This window comes from Oncorhynchus gorbuscha, linkage group LG21 (assembly GCF_021184085.1).
Source record: "Oncorhynchus gorbuscha isolate QuinsamMale2020 ecotype Even-year linkage group LG21, OgorEven_v1.0, whole genome shotgun sequence".
Classification (NCBI taxonomy): domain Eukaryota; kingdom Metazoa; phylum Chordata; class Actinopteri; order Salmoniformes; family Salmonidae; genus Oncorhynchus; species Oncorhynchus gorbuscha.
Genome location: NC_060193.1, coordinates 53,223,820 through 53,243,658, shown reverse-complemented (window position 1 = coordinate 53,243,658; position 19,839 = coordinate 53,223,820). Strand labels below are relative to the sequence as shown.

At 44.8% G+C, this 19,839-nt stretch overlaps 1 protein-coding gene across 2 annotated transcripts; it reads left to right on the top strand.

The window, feature by feature from the left end:
- Positions 1-1,533: 1,533 nt before the first annotated feature.
- Positions 1,534-11,927, top strand: LOC124008791 (GTP-binding protein Di-Ras1-like). 2 transcript variants are annotated; one of them, XM_046320341.1, is made up of 5 exons: positions 1,534-2,053; positions 7,919-8,067; positions 8,498-8,668; positions 8,866-8,970; positions 9,212-11,927. In XM_046320341.1, the coding sequence occupies exons 2-5, from the start codon at positions 7,930-7,932 to the stop codon at positions 9,392-9,394; spliced, it is 597 nt and encodes a 198-aa protein (XP_046176297.1). In that variant the 5' UTR covers positions 1,534-2,053; positions 7,919-7,929; the 3' UTR covers positions 9,395-11,927. The 2 variants fall into 2 exon arrangements, with proteins under 2 accessions (XP_046176297.1, XP_046176296.1); XM_046320340.1 differs by having other exon boundaries at positions 7,915-8,067.
- The last annotated feature ends 7,912 nt before the right edge of the window (positions 11,928-19,839 follow it).

Below are 19,839 nucleotides of genomic sequence, written 5' to 3'. Positions count from 1 at the left end.
TGGGTACTGGACTTCCTGACGGGCCGCCCCCAGGTGGTGAGGGTAGGCAACAACATCTCCTCCCCGCTGATCCTCAACACGGGGGCCCGACAAGGGTGCGTTAATGAGCCCTCTCCTGTACTCCCTGTTCACCCACGACTGCGTGGCCACGCACGCCTCCAACTCAATCATCAAGTTTGCGGACGACACAACAGTGGTAGGCTTGATTACCAACAACGACGAGACGGCTTACAGGGAGGAGGTGAGGGTCCTCGGAGTGTGGTGTCAGGAAAATAACCTCACACTCAACGTCAACAAAACTAAGGAGATGATTGTGGACTTCAGGAAACAGCAGAGGGAACACCCCCCTATCCACATCGATGGAACAGTAGTGGAGAGGGTAGCAAGTTTTAAGTTCCTCGGCATACACATCACAGACAAACTGAATTGGTCCACTCACACTGACAGCGTCGTGAAGAAGGCGCAGCAGCGCCTCTTCAACCTCAGGAGGCTGAAGAAATTCGGCTTGTCACCAAAAGCACTCACAAACTTCTACAGATGCACAATCGAGAGCATCCTGGCGGGCTGTATCACCGCCTGGTACGGCAACTGCTCCGCCCTCAACCGTAAGGCTCTCCAGAGGGTAGTGAGGTCTGCACAACGCATCACCGGGGCAAACTACCTGCCCTCCAGGACACCTACACCACCCGATGTTACAGGAAGGCCATAAAGAACATCAAGAACATCAACCACCCGAACCACTGCCTGTTCACCCCGCTATCATCCAGAAGGCGAGGTCAGTACAGGTGCATCAAAGCTGGGACCGAGAGACTGAAAAACAGCTTCTATCTCAAGGCCATCAGACTGTTAAACAGCCACCACTAACATTGAGTGGCTGCTGCCAACACACTGTCATTGACACTGACCCAACTCCAGCCACTTTAATAATGGGAATTGATGGGAAATGATGTAAATATATCACTAGCCACTTTAAACAATGCTACCTTATATAATGTTACTTACCCTACATTATTCATCTCATATGCATATGTATATACTGTACTCTACATCATCGACTGCATCCTTATGTAATACATGTATCACTAGCCACTTTAACTATGCCACTTTGTTTACTTTGTCTACATACTCATCTCATATGTATATACTGTACTCGATACCATCTACTGTATGCTGCTCTGTACCATCACTCATTCATATATCCTTATGTACATATTCCTTATCCCGTTACACTGTGTATAAGACAGTAGTTTTGGAATTGTTAGTTAGATTACTTGTTGGTTATCACTGCATTGTCGGAACTAGAAGCACAAGCATTTCGCTACACTCACATTAACATCTGCTAACCATGTGTATGTGACAAATAAAATTTGATTTGATTTGATTTAGCAAATAAAAAAGCAATATGCCTTTATGGTTAGGTCTGATCATGCAGTAGGCTTAGCGACCATTTTTGTTTAATATAAGCTACAGGCTATAAATAAGTGGAGAGCATCTTCAGCACCCCTACTTCCTGCGGCTATGGAGGGACATTGGGATGCAGCTAGAAGGGTCCTTTTCTACAGTTTACTGCCAAAACATATTTAGCTGTTAATTCGGCAATCTGACTAAAGTATGACTTCACTTGATATGCTGAAATAAAAACTCGGTAATTCACGAAACCGTGCCTGGTCCTGCGTTTTCAGTCGCTAAAACGTTAGGTCTATCCGTGCGTTTCTGTGTGAGTATGAGTGTTGTGTGATGACGCGATGATCCGCAAGCCATAGAGGGATCGATGGAGACTGGTATAGATGGAGACATACCGATAGAGGGAGGGAAGAAATACATCGTGGCACTAGAACTGTAGTGTATGGGAATATCAAGTAGAGAGAGAGAACGAGATAAATATAGCATCAACAACGAGAGAGATAGTGAGAGAGAGAACACGGGCTGTGAATTCGCGGACGACATGAGATTTCTACATGAATAGTATAAAATGCTTTAAAACTCAGCGTTTTTCCTTACAAACGTGTTGTCAGACGACAGCCACTAAAACAGGACTACACATCAAGTTCAGGTATGTAACACTTAACCAGATCCATCTTTTGACAAATCCGTTAGTCTATGTCAGTAAGAGAATGTTGATATTGTGTGGCGTTGCCTCTCTTGGACGGTTACGCACGCGATTCTTGCCTTGGTAAATATGGGGCAGCAATTTCTTGATTGCAAACCGTTCATGTTATTTCTACCATATGTTAAAATTCATCTGTACATGTATGTTGCTGTTACTGCGTCATAAACTGTGTGAATTATCGTCAGGAATGCGCGAGAGGGAGAGAGTATTCTATGCAGGGATCTAACATGTCTCGTTTTGAGGATTTGGAGGATGTGATGCGCCTGTGAAATTATGCCACCAAAGCGAGATGGCGTTTCTTCTTCCTGTGGTATTTTATGAATGAAGGGGGCAGAGTAGGTTAGCCTGTGATGTCGTATTCTAGACCCACTGACAACAAACGAGGTCGTTTTTAACTCTTACTTTCCCTATAGCATACCCTGTTGCAAGCCCGCGGTGGACATGCATTATTACACACACACACACACACACACACACACACACACACACACACACACACACACACACACACACACACACACACACACACACACACACACACACACACACACACACACACACACACACACACACACACACACACACACACACACAGTAGGCTACATTCCACCAACATGATGGCAACGTGACTCACAGTCTGACTAACAGTAGGCCTATGCTAAACCATTTTTAATCGCTTCATATTTTCAGGGGGTCCATCTGGACAGTGTATGCTTGCCGGATTAACGTTATGTGTGCTGTTTATGGCAGGCTTTCTTCCATGACTATCCTTGCTGTAAGAGAGAGGAAGAGAGTGTGTGTGTGTTTGTTTGTTTGTTTGTTTGTTTCCGGTCCTTGTGTTTGTTTGGGTTCATAGTAGGAGGGAGAAAGGAGGAGAGGGGGAGGGATGACAGTAATTCCAGTGATTAAGCTTTGTAGTGTAGCAGATGGTAGTAAAGAGAGATTGGACCATGGCTGCGTGTGTGTAGGTGGGTGTTGGAGGAAATGTGTGTGTCATCTTCCATGCCCATGTTATGGTTGCATCATAACCGTTTGTGGACTGAGCTATGATGAGTGGACACATCAGAGTTAGGGTTAGTAATTGTCCTTACTACTGTCCTTTCTAGCACGGGGATATGGTGACCAGCAAGGGCCTGAGTTTCTGATGTCCTTTCTAGCACGGGGATATGGTGACCAGCAAGGGCCTGAGTTTCTGATGTCCTTTCTAGCACGGGGATATGGTGACCAGCAAGGGCCTGAGTTTCTGATGTCCTTTCTAGCACGGGGATATGGTGACCAGCAGGGCCTGAGTTTCTGATGTCCTTTCTAGCACGGGGATATGGTGACCAGCAAGGGCCTGAGTTTCTGATGTCCTTTCTAAGAATGGCACATGAGTGCCCTGAAAGGATAATAAACACGTTTTTATGAGTGGCACCTATTTCCTTCAATGTTCATGTGATTTTTGGCTGCACCTCGGCTCACACTGGTTGAAGTGCTGTCTCTGTTCCTCTCTTGCTGTCTGTCTGTCTGCTCCTCTCCTGAGATCTGTCTGTCCACTCCTCTCCTGCTGTCTGTCTGTCTGCGTCTCTCCTGCATGTCCCCCAGATACTGACCAGCAGGAGCATGGATTGTGTATGTCAGGATCAGCATAGTCTACTATCCTACACTGTGTGTGTGTGTGTGTGTGTGTGTGTTGTGTGTGTGAAGGAGGCATGCTGCTAAGTTAAGACCTGGGAATTGGGTCAATGCAGACAGTCCAGAAAACAGAGAGGTTAAGCTCAATGATTAGCTGCTAAGCCTAGACCCCTGTAGAGCAATCTGTAACACACACACATGCATAAACACGCTTACAGTCGGGCAAAAAAAGTATTTAGTCAGCCACCAATTGTGCAAGTTTTCCCACTTAAACAGATGAGAGAGGCCTGTAATTCTCATCATAGGTTCACTTCAACTATGACAGACAAAATGGAAAGAAAAAATCCAGAAAAACACATTGTAGTATTTTTAATGAATTTATTTGCAAATTATGGTGGAAAATAAGTATTTGGTCAATAACAAAAGTTTATCTGAATACTTTGTTATATACCCTTTGTTGGCAATGACAGAGGTCAAACGTTTTCTGTAAGTCTTCACAAGGTTTTCACACACTGTTGTTGGTATTTTGGCCCATTCCTCCATGCAGATCTCCTCTAGACCAGTGATGTTTTGGGGCTGTTGCTGGGCAACACAGACTTTCAACTCCCTCCAAAGATTTTCTATGGGGTTGAGATCTGGAGACTGGCTAGGCCACTCCAGGACCTTGAAATGCTTCTTACGCAGCCACTCCTTCGTTGGCCGGGCGGTGTGTTTGGAATCATTGTCATGGTGAAAGACCCCGCCACGTTTCATCTTCAATGCCCTTGCTGATGGAAGGAGGTTTTCACTCAAAATCTCACGATACATGGCCCTATTCATTCTTTCCTTTACACGGATCAGTCGTCCTGGTCCCTTTGCAGAAAAACAGCCCCAAAGCATGATGTTTCCACCCCCATGCTTCACAGTAGGTATGGTGTTCTTTGGATGCAACTCAGCATTCTTTGTCCTCCAAACACGACGAGTTGAGTTTTTACCAAAAAGTTATATTTTGGTTTCATCTGACCATATGACATTGTCCCAATCTTCTTCTGGATCATCCAAATTCTCTCTAGCAAACTTCAGATGGGCCTGGACATATACTGGCTTAAGCAGGGGAACACGTCTGGCACTGCAGGATTTGAGTCCCTGGCGGTGTAGTGTGTTACTCATGGTAAGCTTTGTTACTTTGGTCCCAGCTCTCTGCATTTCATTCACTAGGTCCCCCCGTGTGGTTCTGGGATTTTTGCTCACCATTCTTGTGATCATTTTGACTCCACGGGGTGAGATCTTGCGTGGAGCCCCAGATCGAGGGAGATTACAATTTGTAAGTCGCTCTGGATAAGAGCGTCTGGTAAATGACTTAAATGTAAATGTAAATTACCAGTGGTCTTGTATGTCTTCCATTTCCTAATAATTGCTCCCACAGTTGATTTCTTCAAACCAAGCTGCTTACCTATTGCAGATTCAGTCTTCCCAGCCTGGTGCAGGTCTACAATTTTGTTTCTGGTGTCCTTTGACTGCTCTTTGGTCTTGGCCATAGTGGAGTTTGGAGTGTGACTGTTTGAGGTTGTGGACAGGTGTCTTTTATACTGATAACAAGTTCAAACAGGTGCAATTAATACAGGTAACGAGTGGAGGACAGAGGAGCCTCTTAAAGAAGTTACAGGTCTGTGAGAGCCAGAAATATTGCTTGTTTGTAGGTGACCAAATACTTATTTTCCACCATAATTTGCAAAGAAATTCATTAAAAATCCTACAATGTGATTTTCTGGATTTGTTTTCCTCATTTTGTCTGTCATAGTTGAAGTGTACCTACAGGCCTCTCTCATCTTTTTAAGTGGGGGAACTTGCACAATTGGTGGCTGACTAAATACTTTTTTTGCCTCACTGCATATACATACACACACGCACACTAAGCCCATCTTAATGTCGGAGAAATCTGTTGAATTGATGGAATGAAGGGATTGTTGTCTAGAACTGGAATGAAGACAGGTTAAGAAGTGGTTTTAAATGTTCTACAAACAAAGCTTTCTAATGTGAAATATATATGCGGGACACCAAGATTTTAATGCTCATTTCCTCTGTTTGCATCACTCTCCATCACACCCATGCACGGACACGCGCATGCATGCACACCCACAGAGAGAACAGATGAAGCATTGAAGCAGTGTGTGACTAGATGTGAACAGGAGAAACCCAGTCAGAGTTTGGTTCCATTCTATACATCTGTATGGAATTGTGCGTGTGAGTGAGTGAGTGTGAGTGTGTGTGAGTGTGAGTGAGTGTGTGTGAGTGTGAGTGTGAGTGTGTGTGAGTGAGTGAGTGGGTGAGGCATTCATTCATAGGGGCGACTTGCACATACACAAAAAGTTGACAGGTGTGTGTGCGACAGACAGACAGTCAGTCTCTCGGGAAGCTAACCACTGAGACTGTCAGGCACACACACGGGAGAAGATGAGAGGAGAGATGAGGAGAAGAGAGAGACAAATGCTGAGTAAAGGAGTATTGGTCTGTGCCAAAGTGATCTCCTAATGTAGAGTTGGCTGGGCTGGTCCAGGCTGGTCCAGATGCATTTACACTATTCATTCATTAAAGCACTCTACCCTTCCATCTCTAATCATCAGAGAAGGGGAGGAAAGAAAGATGGTCCGAGTGAGACAGTCCCATTTGGTAAGAGTGTCATCAATCTCTGTGCCCTCTTGTCAAGGACGGAAGTGTGTATGTGTGTGTGTGTGTGTGCGCGCACGGGCACCTTTAGACTGAAATTCCCACATTGGTCCATAAATATTAGTATGTCTGCACCTAGTGGTGTTGTTCTAGATTGAAGTGGGATTGTAATTCCAGTGTTGTCATTTGGTGTTAGAGGTCCTTATAACAGGTTTTAGCCCCAGAGCTGTTCAATAACACGCACGCACACACACACACACACACACACACACACACACACACACACACACACACACACACACACACACACACACACACACACACACACACACACACACACACACACACACACACACACACACACACACACACACACACACACACACACACACACACACACACACACACATACTGCCAAGAATGCAGAATAGTATTTGAGGAATAGGTTCAAATACAGAACGATGAGTTGTGGTGAGTTAACGGTAGTTCAAAGCTTTTGTTTCATCAGGGATACCCCCTTGTCAGTACACGTGTCTGTCTCTACCTGGGGTCAGTACATGTGTCTGTCTCTACCTGGGGTCAGTACATGTGTCTGTCTCTACCTGGGGTCAGTACATGTGTCTGTCTCTACCTGGGGTCAGTACATGTGTCTGTCTCTACCTGGGGTCAGTACACGTGTCTGTCTCTACCTGGGGTCAGTACATGTGTCTGTCTCTACCTGGGGTCAGTACACGTGTCTGTCTCTACCTGGGGTCAGTACATGTGTCTGTCTCTACCTGGGGTCAGTACATGTGTCTGTCTCTACCTGGGGTCAGTACACGTGTCTGTCTCTACCTGGGGTCAGTACATGTGTCTGTCTCTACCTGGGGTCAGTACATGTGTCTGTCTCTACCTGGAGTCAGTACATGTGTCTGTCTCTACCTGGGGTCTGTACATGTGTCTGTCTCTACCTGGGGTCAGTACATGTGTCTGTCTCTACCTGGGGTCAGTACATGTGTCTGTCTCTACCTGGGGTCAGTACATGTGTCTGTCTCTACCTGGGGTCAGTACATGTGTCTGTCTCTACCTGGAGTCAGTACATGTGTCTGTCTCTACCTGGGGTCAGTACATGTGTCTGTCTCTACCTGGAGTCAGTACATGTGTCTGTCTCTACCTGGGGTCAGTACATGTGTCTGTCTCTACCTGGGGTCAGTACATGTTTCTGTCTCTACCTGGGGTCAGTACATGTGTCTGTCTCTACCTGGAGTCAGTACATGTGTCTGTCTCTACCTGGAGTCAGTACATGTGTCTGTCTCTACCTGGGGTCAGTACATGTGTCTGTCTCTACCTGGAGTCAGTACATGTGTCTGTCTCTACCTGGGGTCAGTACATGTGTCTGTCTCTACCTGGGGTCAGTACATGTTTCTGTCTCTACCTGGGGTCAGTACATGTGTCTGTCTCTACCTGGGGTCAGTACATGTGTCTGTCTCTACCTGGAGTCAGTACATGCAGTACTTAACTCTCTCTCTCTCTTCTCTCTCTCTCGTTTTAATACCTGTGCCCAGGCAGTAGGGGGCAGCATGCCTGAGCAGAGTAATGACTACAGGGTGGTGGTGTTTGGAGCGGGGGGAGTGGGGAAGAGCTCCCTGGTCCTACGCTTTGTTAAAGGCACCTTCAGGGACACCTATATTCCCACTGTGGAGGACACCTATCGACAGGTGAGACAGGGACACCTATATTCCCACTGTGGAGGACACCTATCGACAGGTGAGACAGGGAGAGGAGGAGGAGAGGAAGGAAGACCGAGGCTGCATCTGGAACACCCTAATCCCTCTTTAGTCCACTACTTTGACCATGGCCTGAACATAGTGCACTTCAGAGAATAGGGTGCCGTTTCAGACAAAACGATGCACTGACAGGTAATCAGGGATGGGCAGTAGGCCAACTGCTTTATCTGATGTATAGACATAATGACCATATATAGTGTGTCCAGAGGGCTATTTTATCCACTGATCTGATGCACCAAGTCAAATGATACAACTTAGTGATCAAAAGAGCATTGAGTATAAGCAATGTTGTTTTTCAATGAATGATCATGTATTATCCTAATGATACTAATTGTGGGTGTATGTTTGTGTGTGTCTGCAGGTGATCAGCTGTGATAAGAGTGTGTGTACGCTCCAGATAACTGATACAACAGGCAGTCACCAGTTCCCTGCCATGCAGAGGCTGTCCATATCTAAAGGACATGCCTTCATACTGGTCTACTCTGTAACCAGCAAACAGTCACTGGAGGAACTCAAGCCGATCTACCAACAGGTAGGTGTGTGTGTGTGTGTGTGTGTGTGTGTGTGTGTGTGTGTGTGTGTGTGTGTGTGTGTGTGTGTGTGTGTGTGTGTGTGTGTGTGTGTGTGTGTGTGTGTGTGTGTGTGTGTGTGTGTGTGTGTGTGTGTGTGTGTGTGTGTGTGTGTGTGTGTGTGAGACAGTGTGTTGTAATCTCTCCTTGTGTTCTCCAGGTGATAGCCATAAAGGGGAACATAGAGGCCATCCCCATCATGTTGGTGGGCAACAAGAGTGATGAGACCCAGAGAGAGGTGGAGACTAAAGATGGAGAGGCACAGGTCTGTAACGTTAAACATCTGAAATGTTAAAAAAGAATACATCTGACCTGGGTTCAGTAGAACTCCATAATGCACATTATGTAGTTCTACTGAACCATCTCAAAGTAGTTGATCTGTGTATTTTACCCAGGTCTGGTATTGTCGGGCCGATTACTGTAAAGCAAATTCCCTTTCTACTTTCTCCTGTTAATAACAATAATCAAATGAATCCTATTAATAATCCTACTGTGTGGTCTTCAAGGCGACCACGTGGAAGTGTGCGTTCATGGAGACGTCAGCTAAGACCAACCACAACGTGACCGAGCTGTTCCAGGAGCTGCTCAACTTGGACAAGAAGAGAAACATGAGTCTCAATATCGACGGGAAACGGTCCGGAAAACAGTCCAGAGCTGAGAGACTGAAGGGGAAATGTAGTGTCATGTAGAGAAGAGGAGAGAGAGGGAGGGAGGAAGGAAGGAAGGAAGGAAGGAAGGAAGGAAGGGAACAAGGAAGACAGAAAGTGTGAGGATAGAAGAGAAGGAATGGGAGAGGGAGAGAAAGAGAAGAGAGTGAAGAGACCTCAGGACCACTGGTGGGTTCTATACCTCTCCGTCTCCCTATCCTCCTCTCTCATCTCCTGTCTGCCTGACCAGGGTCCTAACCCTCCATACAGTCCCACTGTAGTGAAAAGATTAGGGGGGGTAGTCTGAACACGACTCGAACCCGCAACCCTGCATCTGTCAGCATCAGTCCAACACAGCCATTACGCTGTGAGGTCCCAACCTCTTGGCGAGGTCACTAGATGTTACACTAGGGACACTCCAACATAATGTACATATCCTATGTATACCTGGCCTCCCTCCCCAGCACCTCTGAAAGACACAGACAGTATACCCCCTAACCGTCTCTGTCATCATGCAAAATGGAGAATCCTCTTAACTCCTCGTTCAAAATGGCTTCTAAATCATTACTTGAACTGGAGAAACGTTGAACTTGTGACATCAACAATCCCTCTAAGACTTTAGCTCAGTGACAAACAAGGGAAGGGCAGTGGTTCACGTCTGACTTGGAATCCGAGGAAAGAGAACCTGGGAAAGAAAGATGTGGTAGTTGGACTGAAATGTTAAGAAGTCTGCCTGGGACACTTGGTAGTTGGACTGAAATGTTAAGAAGTCTGCCTGGGACACTTGGTAGTTGGACTGAAATGTTAAGAAGTCTACTTGGGACACTTGGTAGTTGGACTGAAATGTTAAGAAGTCTGCCTGGGACACTTGGTAGTTGGACTGAAATGTTAAGAAGTCTGCCTGGGACACTTGGTAGTTGGACTGAAATGTTAAGAAGTCTGCCTGGGACACTTGGTAGTTGGACTGAAATGTTAAGAAGTCTGCCTGGGACACTTGGTAGTTGGACTGAAATGTTAAGAAGTCTGCCTGGGACACTTGGTAGTTGGACTGAAATGTTAAGAAGTCTACCTGGGACACTTGGTAGTTGGACTGAAATGTTAAGAAGTCTGCCTGGGACACTTGGTAGTTGGACTGAAATGTTAAGAAGTCTGCCTGGGACACTTGGTAGTTGGACTGAAATGTTAAGAAGTCTACTTGGGACACTTGGTAGTTGGACTGAAATGTTAAGAAGTCTACTTGGGACACTTGGTAGTTGGACTGAAATGTTAAGAAGTCTGCCTGGGACACTTGGTAGTTGGACTGAAATGTTAAGAAGTCTGCCTGGGACACTTGGTAGTTGGACTGAAATGTTAAGAAGTCTGCCTGGGACACTTGGTAGTTGGACTGAAATGTTAAGAAGTCTGCCTGGGACACTTGGTAGTTGGACTGAAATGTTAAGAAGTCTACTTGGGACACTTGGTAGTTGGACTGAAATGTTAAGAAGTCTACTTGGGACACTTGGTAGTTGGACTGAAATGTTAAGAAGTCTACTTGGGACACTTGGTAGTTGGACTGAAATGTTAAGAAGTCTGCCTGGGACACTTGGTAGTTGGACTGAAATGTTAAGAAGTCTGCCTGGGACACTTGGTAGTTGGACTGAAATGTTAAGAAGTCTGCCTGGGACACTTGGTAGTTGGACTGAAATGTTAAGAAGTCTGCCTGGGACACTTGGTAGTTGGACTGAAATGTTAAGAAGTCTGCCTGGGACACTTGGTAGTTGGACTGAAATGTTAAGAAGTCTACCTGGGACACTTGGTAGTTGGACTGAAATGTTAAGAAGTCTGCCTGGGACACTTGGTAGTTGGACTTTGGTTGGATGGATGATGGAGTGGACTTGGAACATGTGAAGAGGTATTAGAAAAGTTTGTTGTGGGATTTGGACTGGGAATACTGCGGATGATGTCGTTGGGAATGTTTGCGTCAGTTGGCTTTGGCCCTTGTTGTTTCATGTGAGGAGCCTTTCTGTTGGCCTTGTGTTTCCCATGCCAAGCAGCTGAATCATCTTCGTACACAGAAGCACAGAGAGGATGGAGTGACGACTCTACTCGACGGAGGGAAGACACTCGATTAGTTTTATGCCATGCAAATACCATCACATTGCACTTAATGTCACACACACACACAAATATAAATGCACTCACACCACGCTTTTTGGAGACCAGTGGTCATTCACCAAGTGTATACCTACATAGTATGTACATGAAAAAGGAGTGATATTATTATGTAAATGTCATTATATTATTGTCCCAAACACCTCTATTGGTTTATGTAAAGCAATAAGGTTGTTTGTCAAAGTACATAATATATACTCCAGGTGGAAGTTGCCCCTAACCTGCAGATCTAGGATCAGCTTACTCCTCAAATCATAACTAACCATTAGGGGGGAATGCAAAACTGATCTTAGATCAGCATTTATGGACAAAGTCATCCTACTTCTTACTATACAGGAGAGCTAAAAGCACAATCATTTGATTGACGTTGTGTTTTTGTTTTACCATGTTCCGTTATCTTGCAGAATAAATAACTGTCAATATATTTTGGACAGAGGTGGAGGAAGGAGGGAGCAGCTCTCCTGTAGTTATTATTCCAGGTGACTTGTAATGTGTACAGTATTTAAACGTGTGTTAAGGTCACCATAAGGCTGTGGGTTGGTTATATAGCACGGTATTGTAACGAAACAGACAGAAAGGTTAAGCTGGCATCCCAAATGGCACCCTATTCCCTATATAGTGCACTACCTTTCTTTATGCTCTGATCTAAAGTACTTCACTAGTAATTCACTATATAGGGTACTACACACTATGTGAGGGAACCAGGATCTAAACTGTCTTTCTGGAATAACACCGTTGGACCCAAAGAAGTAGAAAACACCCCTTCATATCTCTCGGAATTGATTCGAGTTTCAACCAGGGATTGGAGTTCATTTTCAATTCAGAATATTCATTGAAATTCTGTTCATGAAAGGAAAAATCTGTCATTGAAAAACAATGGTCAAATTGAATAGACTGAATTAGAAAGAGAAAGGTCCCCATCCCCGGTGGCCACTGTGTAATAGGGTATTGAGAAGGTACCTTGTGTTGCTATGTGCTGTGTTATACCTATGGCCCAAATGTTTTCCTGACCTCATGCCCTGACCAGGAAAACACTGCTCCCCAGTTGTAGGCTATAGCTAAGGCTCAGGGTTGTTCCTGCTCAGATCACATGCTCAGGAAAAGGTCCTGGATCTGATTAGAAAACAGTGTTCTAGTGCAGTATTACACTAGACCTATACAGTATACAGTCATCTATTATTCAGATCAGATTGACCCACATTTGAGTTAATTATGTGGAACGTTCTACATCAAATAGTATTAAACTAGTATGTTGTGTGTGTGTGTGCGTGTGTGCGTGTGTGTGTGTGTGTGTGTGTGTGCGTGCGTGCGTGCGTGCGTGCGTGCGTGTGTGTGTGTGTGTGTGTGTGTGTGTGTGTGTGTGTGTGTGTGTGTGTGTGTGTGTGTGTGTGTGTGTGTGTGTGTGTGTGTGTGTGTGTGTGTGTGTGTGTGTGTGTGTGTGTGTGTGTGTGTGTGTGTGTGTGTGTGTATACAGTGCACTCAACAGTGTTAGTTTGAATCAGCACAGACACCTTTACCCCATCCTCCCACAATATTCAGTGTGTGTGTTAATGCGGTTTTATGTAGTGTCTGTCAGAGGTTCCCTGTGGAGATGACCCACGCGTTCTGCATGAGTCAGACTGCTGAGGCTCATGCACACACAAACACACACACGTACTGTACACAGTACACACACACATAAATACACAGGCATACCAAGCAGACAGAGAGCAGTCCTCTATGCCACAGAAACCTCATTATCTGCGTGTCTCATGCGACACCCTATCCCCTGATGTGATTCTGGTCAAAAGTAGTGCACTACATAGGGAGCAAGGTGTCGTGAGGTTTGCACATTGTCTCTTTTACTGCACTGCTGTGTCACCCTGTAACCCTGTCTGTTGTACTCTTCCTATTAGTTTTACCACTCCCCTTCACTCCACATCTGTATATAGCTGTAAATAGCTATTAGAGTTATATAGCTGGAGGTGGATATAGAGTCTATAGAGGATTTAGGAACGTTAGGGAATGGTGACATCATGGCCCCCTTTGCCCTCTTCATAGGATTGTGGGTAGTGTGGTTCTCTTAGGAGTGAAAAGATAGAGCTGCCAACTGTGATTCCACAGAACATTATTATAATCAGAGAAGGGGTGGGCCCTGAGGAAAATCTCTCACCTCATTGGTTGAACACCTGGGGGATTGGCCAAAGCCCAAATGGGCAGAGTCCTCCAGAAATGAACCAATGAGAGGGTTTCTTTTTTGGCGTGTGTGTGGTTTAGAGTGCTGGATCCTGTCTTGAGATCCACACACAAAACTAGACTTTCCTCACAAATATATCAATAACATGATTTACGTGAAAGTCTGATTTTAGGAATGGGTTCAGAGAGCATTCCTATAATGACTCAGGAATGGACAAACAGGCTGCTGTATGGCTGAATAAAAACCAAAATCGAAACACACAGAACAGAGCTGATATGATTCTAGAATAGCTTATACAAGCCAGATAGTTGTGTCTGTTCTACGTAGTTTCTACCTGAAAAATCCCCTACAGCCTTTCACTGATGTGTGTTATCAGAAAGTCATGTAGCTGGAAAGAGGGTTGCAGAAGAGAAGTGGCACAAAGGACTATGGGAAGAGTAGTTCATTGAGTGTAGTTAATCAGAAACATGTTCTATAAACTCAAGCCTACCAAGGACACAGTTTGGAATTTTTGCATCACCCCAGATCATACTATCAGCCCAGAAACAACTCCTTGCCCCTAGCATTTCAAATATCTGAAGGGACTGGATAGGGGACAGGGTTAACTATTAGGCTTTGGGGAACTTCCTCCATATTGTTTACACTTGTCTCCTCTGCCAAACACAAAACGTGGAAGTGCCTCAAAGTTGTTTCTGGACCGGGCCTCTGAGGGGTGCAATGACTTCTGGGTAGTGTAGTTCTACTAACCTCCATCTCTGTCCTTCCCTCCCTGCATGGCCCCAATAAGTGTTCCTCCCAGCCAGCATGAGAACCAATAAGGACGCAAACTGTGAAATTAACATATTTCTATTTTATTATTATAATTCTTCTGCATTAATAATGGCTTTGGTTTGAAAAGTGTAACTGTTTTTAATCTCTTATTGTTTTTGTAAACATGTTTTTTGTTTGGACCTTTTTTTAACATAATGATCATGTATAGACATTTTATTATTTTATTTTTAATATAATTATTATAATAATTATTCTAGCTATTTATTCTAGCAATAGTCTTCCTACTATAATGTACTGTGGCAATGCATCCTAACTATAAGGTATAAGATATGTATATGAAGAAATTATCATATCGAATCTGCAAAAGGATTTTCCTAATAAAAACAACATTTAAGAATCTGCCTCTTGTGTGATATTTCCTTTCATAATGTGTATGAAATGACAGAAAGATGACCTGAAGACTACTGTTGGCTCCTATATTGAGCACCTAGGATTTTGCTTAGTGGGCTGACATGGTCTTGCATGGTATAGATCAAGGTTTCCCAAACCCAGTCCTGGGGCCCCCCATGAGCGCACTTTTTGTTTTTTGTCCCAGCACTACACAGCTGATTCAAATAGTCAAAGCTTGATGATGAGCTGGTTATTTGAATCAGCTGTGTAGTGTTAGGGCAAAACCCAAAATGTGCACCTTGGGGGTGTATAGGACTGAGTATAGGATACCCTGGTAGTTAACCGGGTTAGATACTAGGTCGGTTACGTGGACTGATGGGGCACTCGACAACTCGGAACTAGCAAATCTCCGACCTCCAACGTCCAATTTTGGTGAGCTCTGAATGGAAAAAATCATTTGGAAAGATCATCCAACTCGGAATTACAAGTCAGAAACTTCGGCATCATCCTAGAGCCCCGACAGCTCTGATCTGAAGATCACGAACATCACGATTTTTCCCAATCTGAGTTTGTTTCTTTTCAGAGATCCCAGTTGTCTTGAACGCACCATGACAACAGCTCGCAGCCTCATACTGTGTCATACTGTTCTCCACTCTCTGACAGCCTGCCTGCAAAGCAAAGCATGGTCTCTCTTCCTCTATCTGCTTGAGGATTTTTCACCCAATATGGTTGCTATGGTGACTCAGTGACGGCGACGGTTGCCGCGTCAGAATGTGGTGTGACCCAGGTGATGCGTTACGACAGCCGTAGATCTTCTAGGCTGTGTGTGTGTGTGTGTGTGTGTGTGTGTGTGTGTGTGTGTGTGTGTGTGTGTGTGTGTGTGTGTGTGTGTGTGTGTGTGTGTGTGTGTGTGTGTGTGTGTGTGTGTGTGTGTGTGTGTGTGTGTGTGTGTGTGTCTCAGGCTGTAATGTAATGTGAAGAGACATGAGGTTAGCAGCCCTCTGTAGGATCTTAATGAGGGTAACACACCCTGATAACACACACACACCCTTCATGTGCCTCCGAGTTCACACAAACATATTTTAACATACAGCATCACAAACACAGTTAACACTGTTTTAACATACAGCATCACAAACACAGTTAACACTGTTTTAACATACAGCATCACAAACACAGTTAACACTGTTTTAACATACAGCATCACAAACACAGTTAACACTGTTTTAACATACAGCATCACAAACACAGTTAACACTGTTTTAACATACAGCATCACAAACACAGTTAACACTGTTTTAACATACAGCATCACAAACACAGTTAACACTGTTTTAACATACAGCATCACAAACACAGTTAACACTGTTTTAACATACAGCATCACAAACACAGTTAACACTGTTTTAACATACAGCATCACAAACACAGTTAACACTGTTTTAACATACAGCATCACAAACACAGTTAACACTGTTTTAACATACAGCATCACAAACACAGTTAACACTGTTTTAACATACACCATCACAAACACAAACAACACTGTTTTAACATACAGCATCACAAACACAGTTAACACTGTTTTAACATACACCATCACAAACACAAACAACACTGTTTTAACATACAGCATCACAAACACAGTTAACACTGTTTTAACATACACCATCACAAACACAGTTAACACTGTTTTAACATACAACAATACAAACACAGTTAACACTGTTTTAACATACAGCATCACAAACACAGTTAACACTGTTTTAACATACAACAATACAAACACAAACAACACTGTTTTAACATACAGCATCACAAACACAGTTAACACTGTTTTAACATACACCATCACAAACACAGTTAACACTGTTTTAACATACAACAATACAAACACAGTTAACACTGTTTTAACATACAGCATCACAAACACAGTTAACACTGTTTTAACATACAACAATACAAACACAAACAACACTGTTTTAACATACAGCATCACAAACACAGTTAACACTGTTTTAACATACAGCATCACAAACACAATTAACACTGTTTTAACATACAGCTTCACAAACACAGTTAACACTGTTTTAACATACACCATCACAAACACAATTAACACTGTTTTAACATACAGCATCACAAACACAGTTAACACTGTTTTAACATACAGCATCACAAACACAGTTAACACTGTTTTAACATACACCATCACAAACACAGTTAACACTGTTTTAACATACAGCATCACAAACACAAACACAGTTAACACTGTTTTAACATACAGCATCACAAACACAGTTAACACTGTTTTAACATACACCATCACAAACACAGTTAACACTGTTTTAACATACACCATCACAAACACAAACACAGTTAACACTGTTTTAACATACAGCATCACAAACACAGTTAACACTGTTTTAACATACAGCATCACAAACACAGTTAACACTGTTTTAACATACAGCATCACAAACACAGTTAACACTGTTTTAACATACACCATCACAAACACAGTTAACACTGTTTTAACATACACCATCACAAACACAAACACAGTTAACACTGTTTTAACATACAGCATCACAAACACATTTGACCCTGTTTTAACATACACCATCAAAAACACAAACACAGTTGACCCTGTTTTAACAGAGACTATAAAACACAAACGCAGTTGACACTATTTTAACATACACCATCAAAAACACAAACACAGTTGACCCTGTTTAAACACAGAGACTATAAAACAAACAACACACACAAACATGACCCAGGGTATAATATAGTTAACAGCCATCTCATGGAGAATGGAGTTTCTCACAGGCTTTATGAGTCAGAGAGAGAGGTGGGGAGAGAGAACAGGGAGAGAGTGTGTATGTGTCCCTTTAGTCACCACTCATGAGTCATATATTGTATAGAGAGACTATGGCCATTGTGGTTTCAACACATAACTATGACAATGCTCTTAGATAACATCACACCATTCTGTGGCAGCCATTTTAGCATCTACTGGGGGCTACTGACTAATAACAGTTCAGGGGATGGTGAGGATTTTAAACCCAGCTGATTTAACATAAATACAGTCTTTAGTCTTTTGACCAACTGGGTTTAATCCCGGGTCATCTGCGTGCCACAAGTCTGTGTTCACCCGGTGAGCTAAAGCCTAGGTGGTGTGGTTACTGATCACGTGAGCTTGGTTCACCAAACGACCTCTGTTACATGCTCATATACTGCTAAACTGATCTAGAGTCCAAATGGTACTGTGAGAATTCAATTCAGTACTGATCGAGATTCTTAGCGTACTGCAATGTTCTGTAGTTTGTGTTAGTGCTGAAGCTACTGATCACATCAGAGAGGGAGGGAGAGAGAAGAAGGGGAGAGGGGTAAGCAAGAGGGAGGGAGAGAGAAGAAGGGGAGAGGGGGGAGCAAGAGGGAGGGAGAGAGAGGAAGGGGAGAGGGGGGAGCAAGAGGGAGGGAGAGAGAGGAAGGGGAGAGGGGGAGCAAGAGGGAGGGAGAGAGAAGAAGGGGAGAGGGGTAAGCAAGAGGGAGGGAGAGAGAAGAAGGGGAGAGAGGGGGAGCAAGAGGGAGGGAGAGAGAAGAAGGGGAGAGGGGTAAGCAAGAGGGAGGGAGAGAGAAGAAGGGGAGAGGGGGAGCAAGAGGGAGGGAGAGAGAAGAAGGGGAGAGGGGGAGCAAGAGGGAGGGAGAGAGAGGAAGGGGAGAGGGGGAGAAAGAGGGAGGGAGAGAGAGGAAGGGGAGAGGGGTGAGCAAGAGGGAGGGAGAGAGAAGAAGGGGACAGGGGGAGCAAGAGGGAGGGAGAGAGAGGAAGGGGAGAGGGGGAGCAAGAGGGAGGGAGAGAGAAGAAGGGGAGAGGGGGAGCAAGAGGGAGGGAGAGAGAGGAAGGGGAGGGGGTGAGCAAGAGGGAGGGAGAGAGAGGAAGGGGAGAAGGGGGAGCAAGAGGGAGGGAGAGAGAAGAAGGGGAGAGGGGGAGCAAGAGGGAGGGAGAGAGAGGAAGGGGAGAGGGGTGAGCAAGAGGGAGGGAGAGAGAAGAAGGGGAGAGGGGTAAGCAAGAGGGAGGGAGAGAGAAGAAGGGGAGAGGGGGAGCAAGAGGGAGGGAGAGAGAGGAAGGGGAGAGGGGGAGCAAGAGGGAGGGAGAGAGAGGAAGGGGAGAGGGGGAGCAAGAGGGAGGGAGAGAGAGGAAGGGGAGAGGGGGAGCAAGAGGGAGAGAGAGAGAGAGAGGAACGAGAGAGAGAGATGGAAGAAAGATGGAGGGAAAAGGAGAAAGGAGAGAGAGAGACATCAAAGGAGAGAAAATGAAAGCTAAATGTAGCATCAGCATAATTTCACACTTCAGTAGAAATGAGGCCAATGCGGTAAATGCTCTCTCCCTCTCTTTCTCCCTCACTCCCTCGCTCTCTCCCTCTCTCTTTCTCCCTCCCTCCCTCGCTCTCTCCCTCTCTCTTTCTCCCTCCCTCCCTCGCTCTCCCACCCTACCTTTCTCTCTCTCTCTCTCTCTCTCCTCTCCCTGCTATTTTTAGCTCTCTGGTGGATATAAAAAGCCCACTAGAGTGGGGAATGACTATAGACTGCCACTGTATGGGAAACCTTGGCCTGTAGAGCTGCATGTCTGTCTGTCTGTCTGTCTGTCTGTCTGTCTGTCTGTCTGTCTGTCTGTCTGTCTGTCTGTCTGTCTGTCTGTCTGTCTGTCTGTCTGTCTGTCTGTGTGTGTGTGTGTGTGTGTGTGTGTGTGTGTGTGTGTGTGTGTGTGTGTGTGTGTGTGTGTGTGTGTGTGTGTGTGTGTGTGTGTGTGTGTGTGTGTGTGTGTGTGTGTGTGTGCGCGCGCGTGCATGTGCGTTTGCGTGATCGTCTATAGGTGAAAATATGGTGTTCTGTCTACCAACCAGGCCGAGTATGTCGCTTGTATATTAGTCGGAATGAAGAGGCCTTTCCCTTTGTAAATAACATTGAGTAAGGGCGCCTCCCTGCGTGTATA

What these genes read in the sequence shown, in the direction of transcription:
- LOC124008791 (XM_046320341.1), top strand. Translation starts at nt 7,930, where the DNA reads ATGCCTGAGCAGAGTAATGACTACAGGGTGGTGGTGTTTGGAGCGGGG. An exon ending in TCAAGCCGATCTACCAACAG is followed by an intron (nt 8,669 to 8,865) that starts GTAGGTGTGTGT and finishes TGTGTTCTCCAG; the next exon opens with GTGATAGCCATAAAGGGGAA. An exon ending in CTAAAGATGGAGAGGCACAG is followed by an intron (nt 8,971 to 9,211) that starts GTCTGTAACGTT and finishes GTGGTCTTCAAG; the next exon opens with GCGACCACGTGGAAGTGTGC.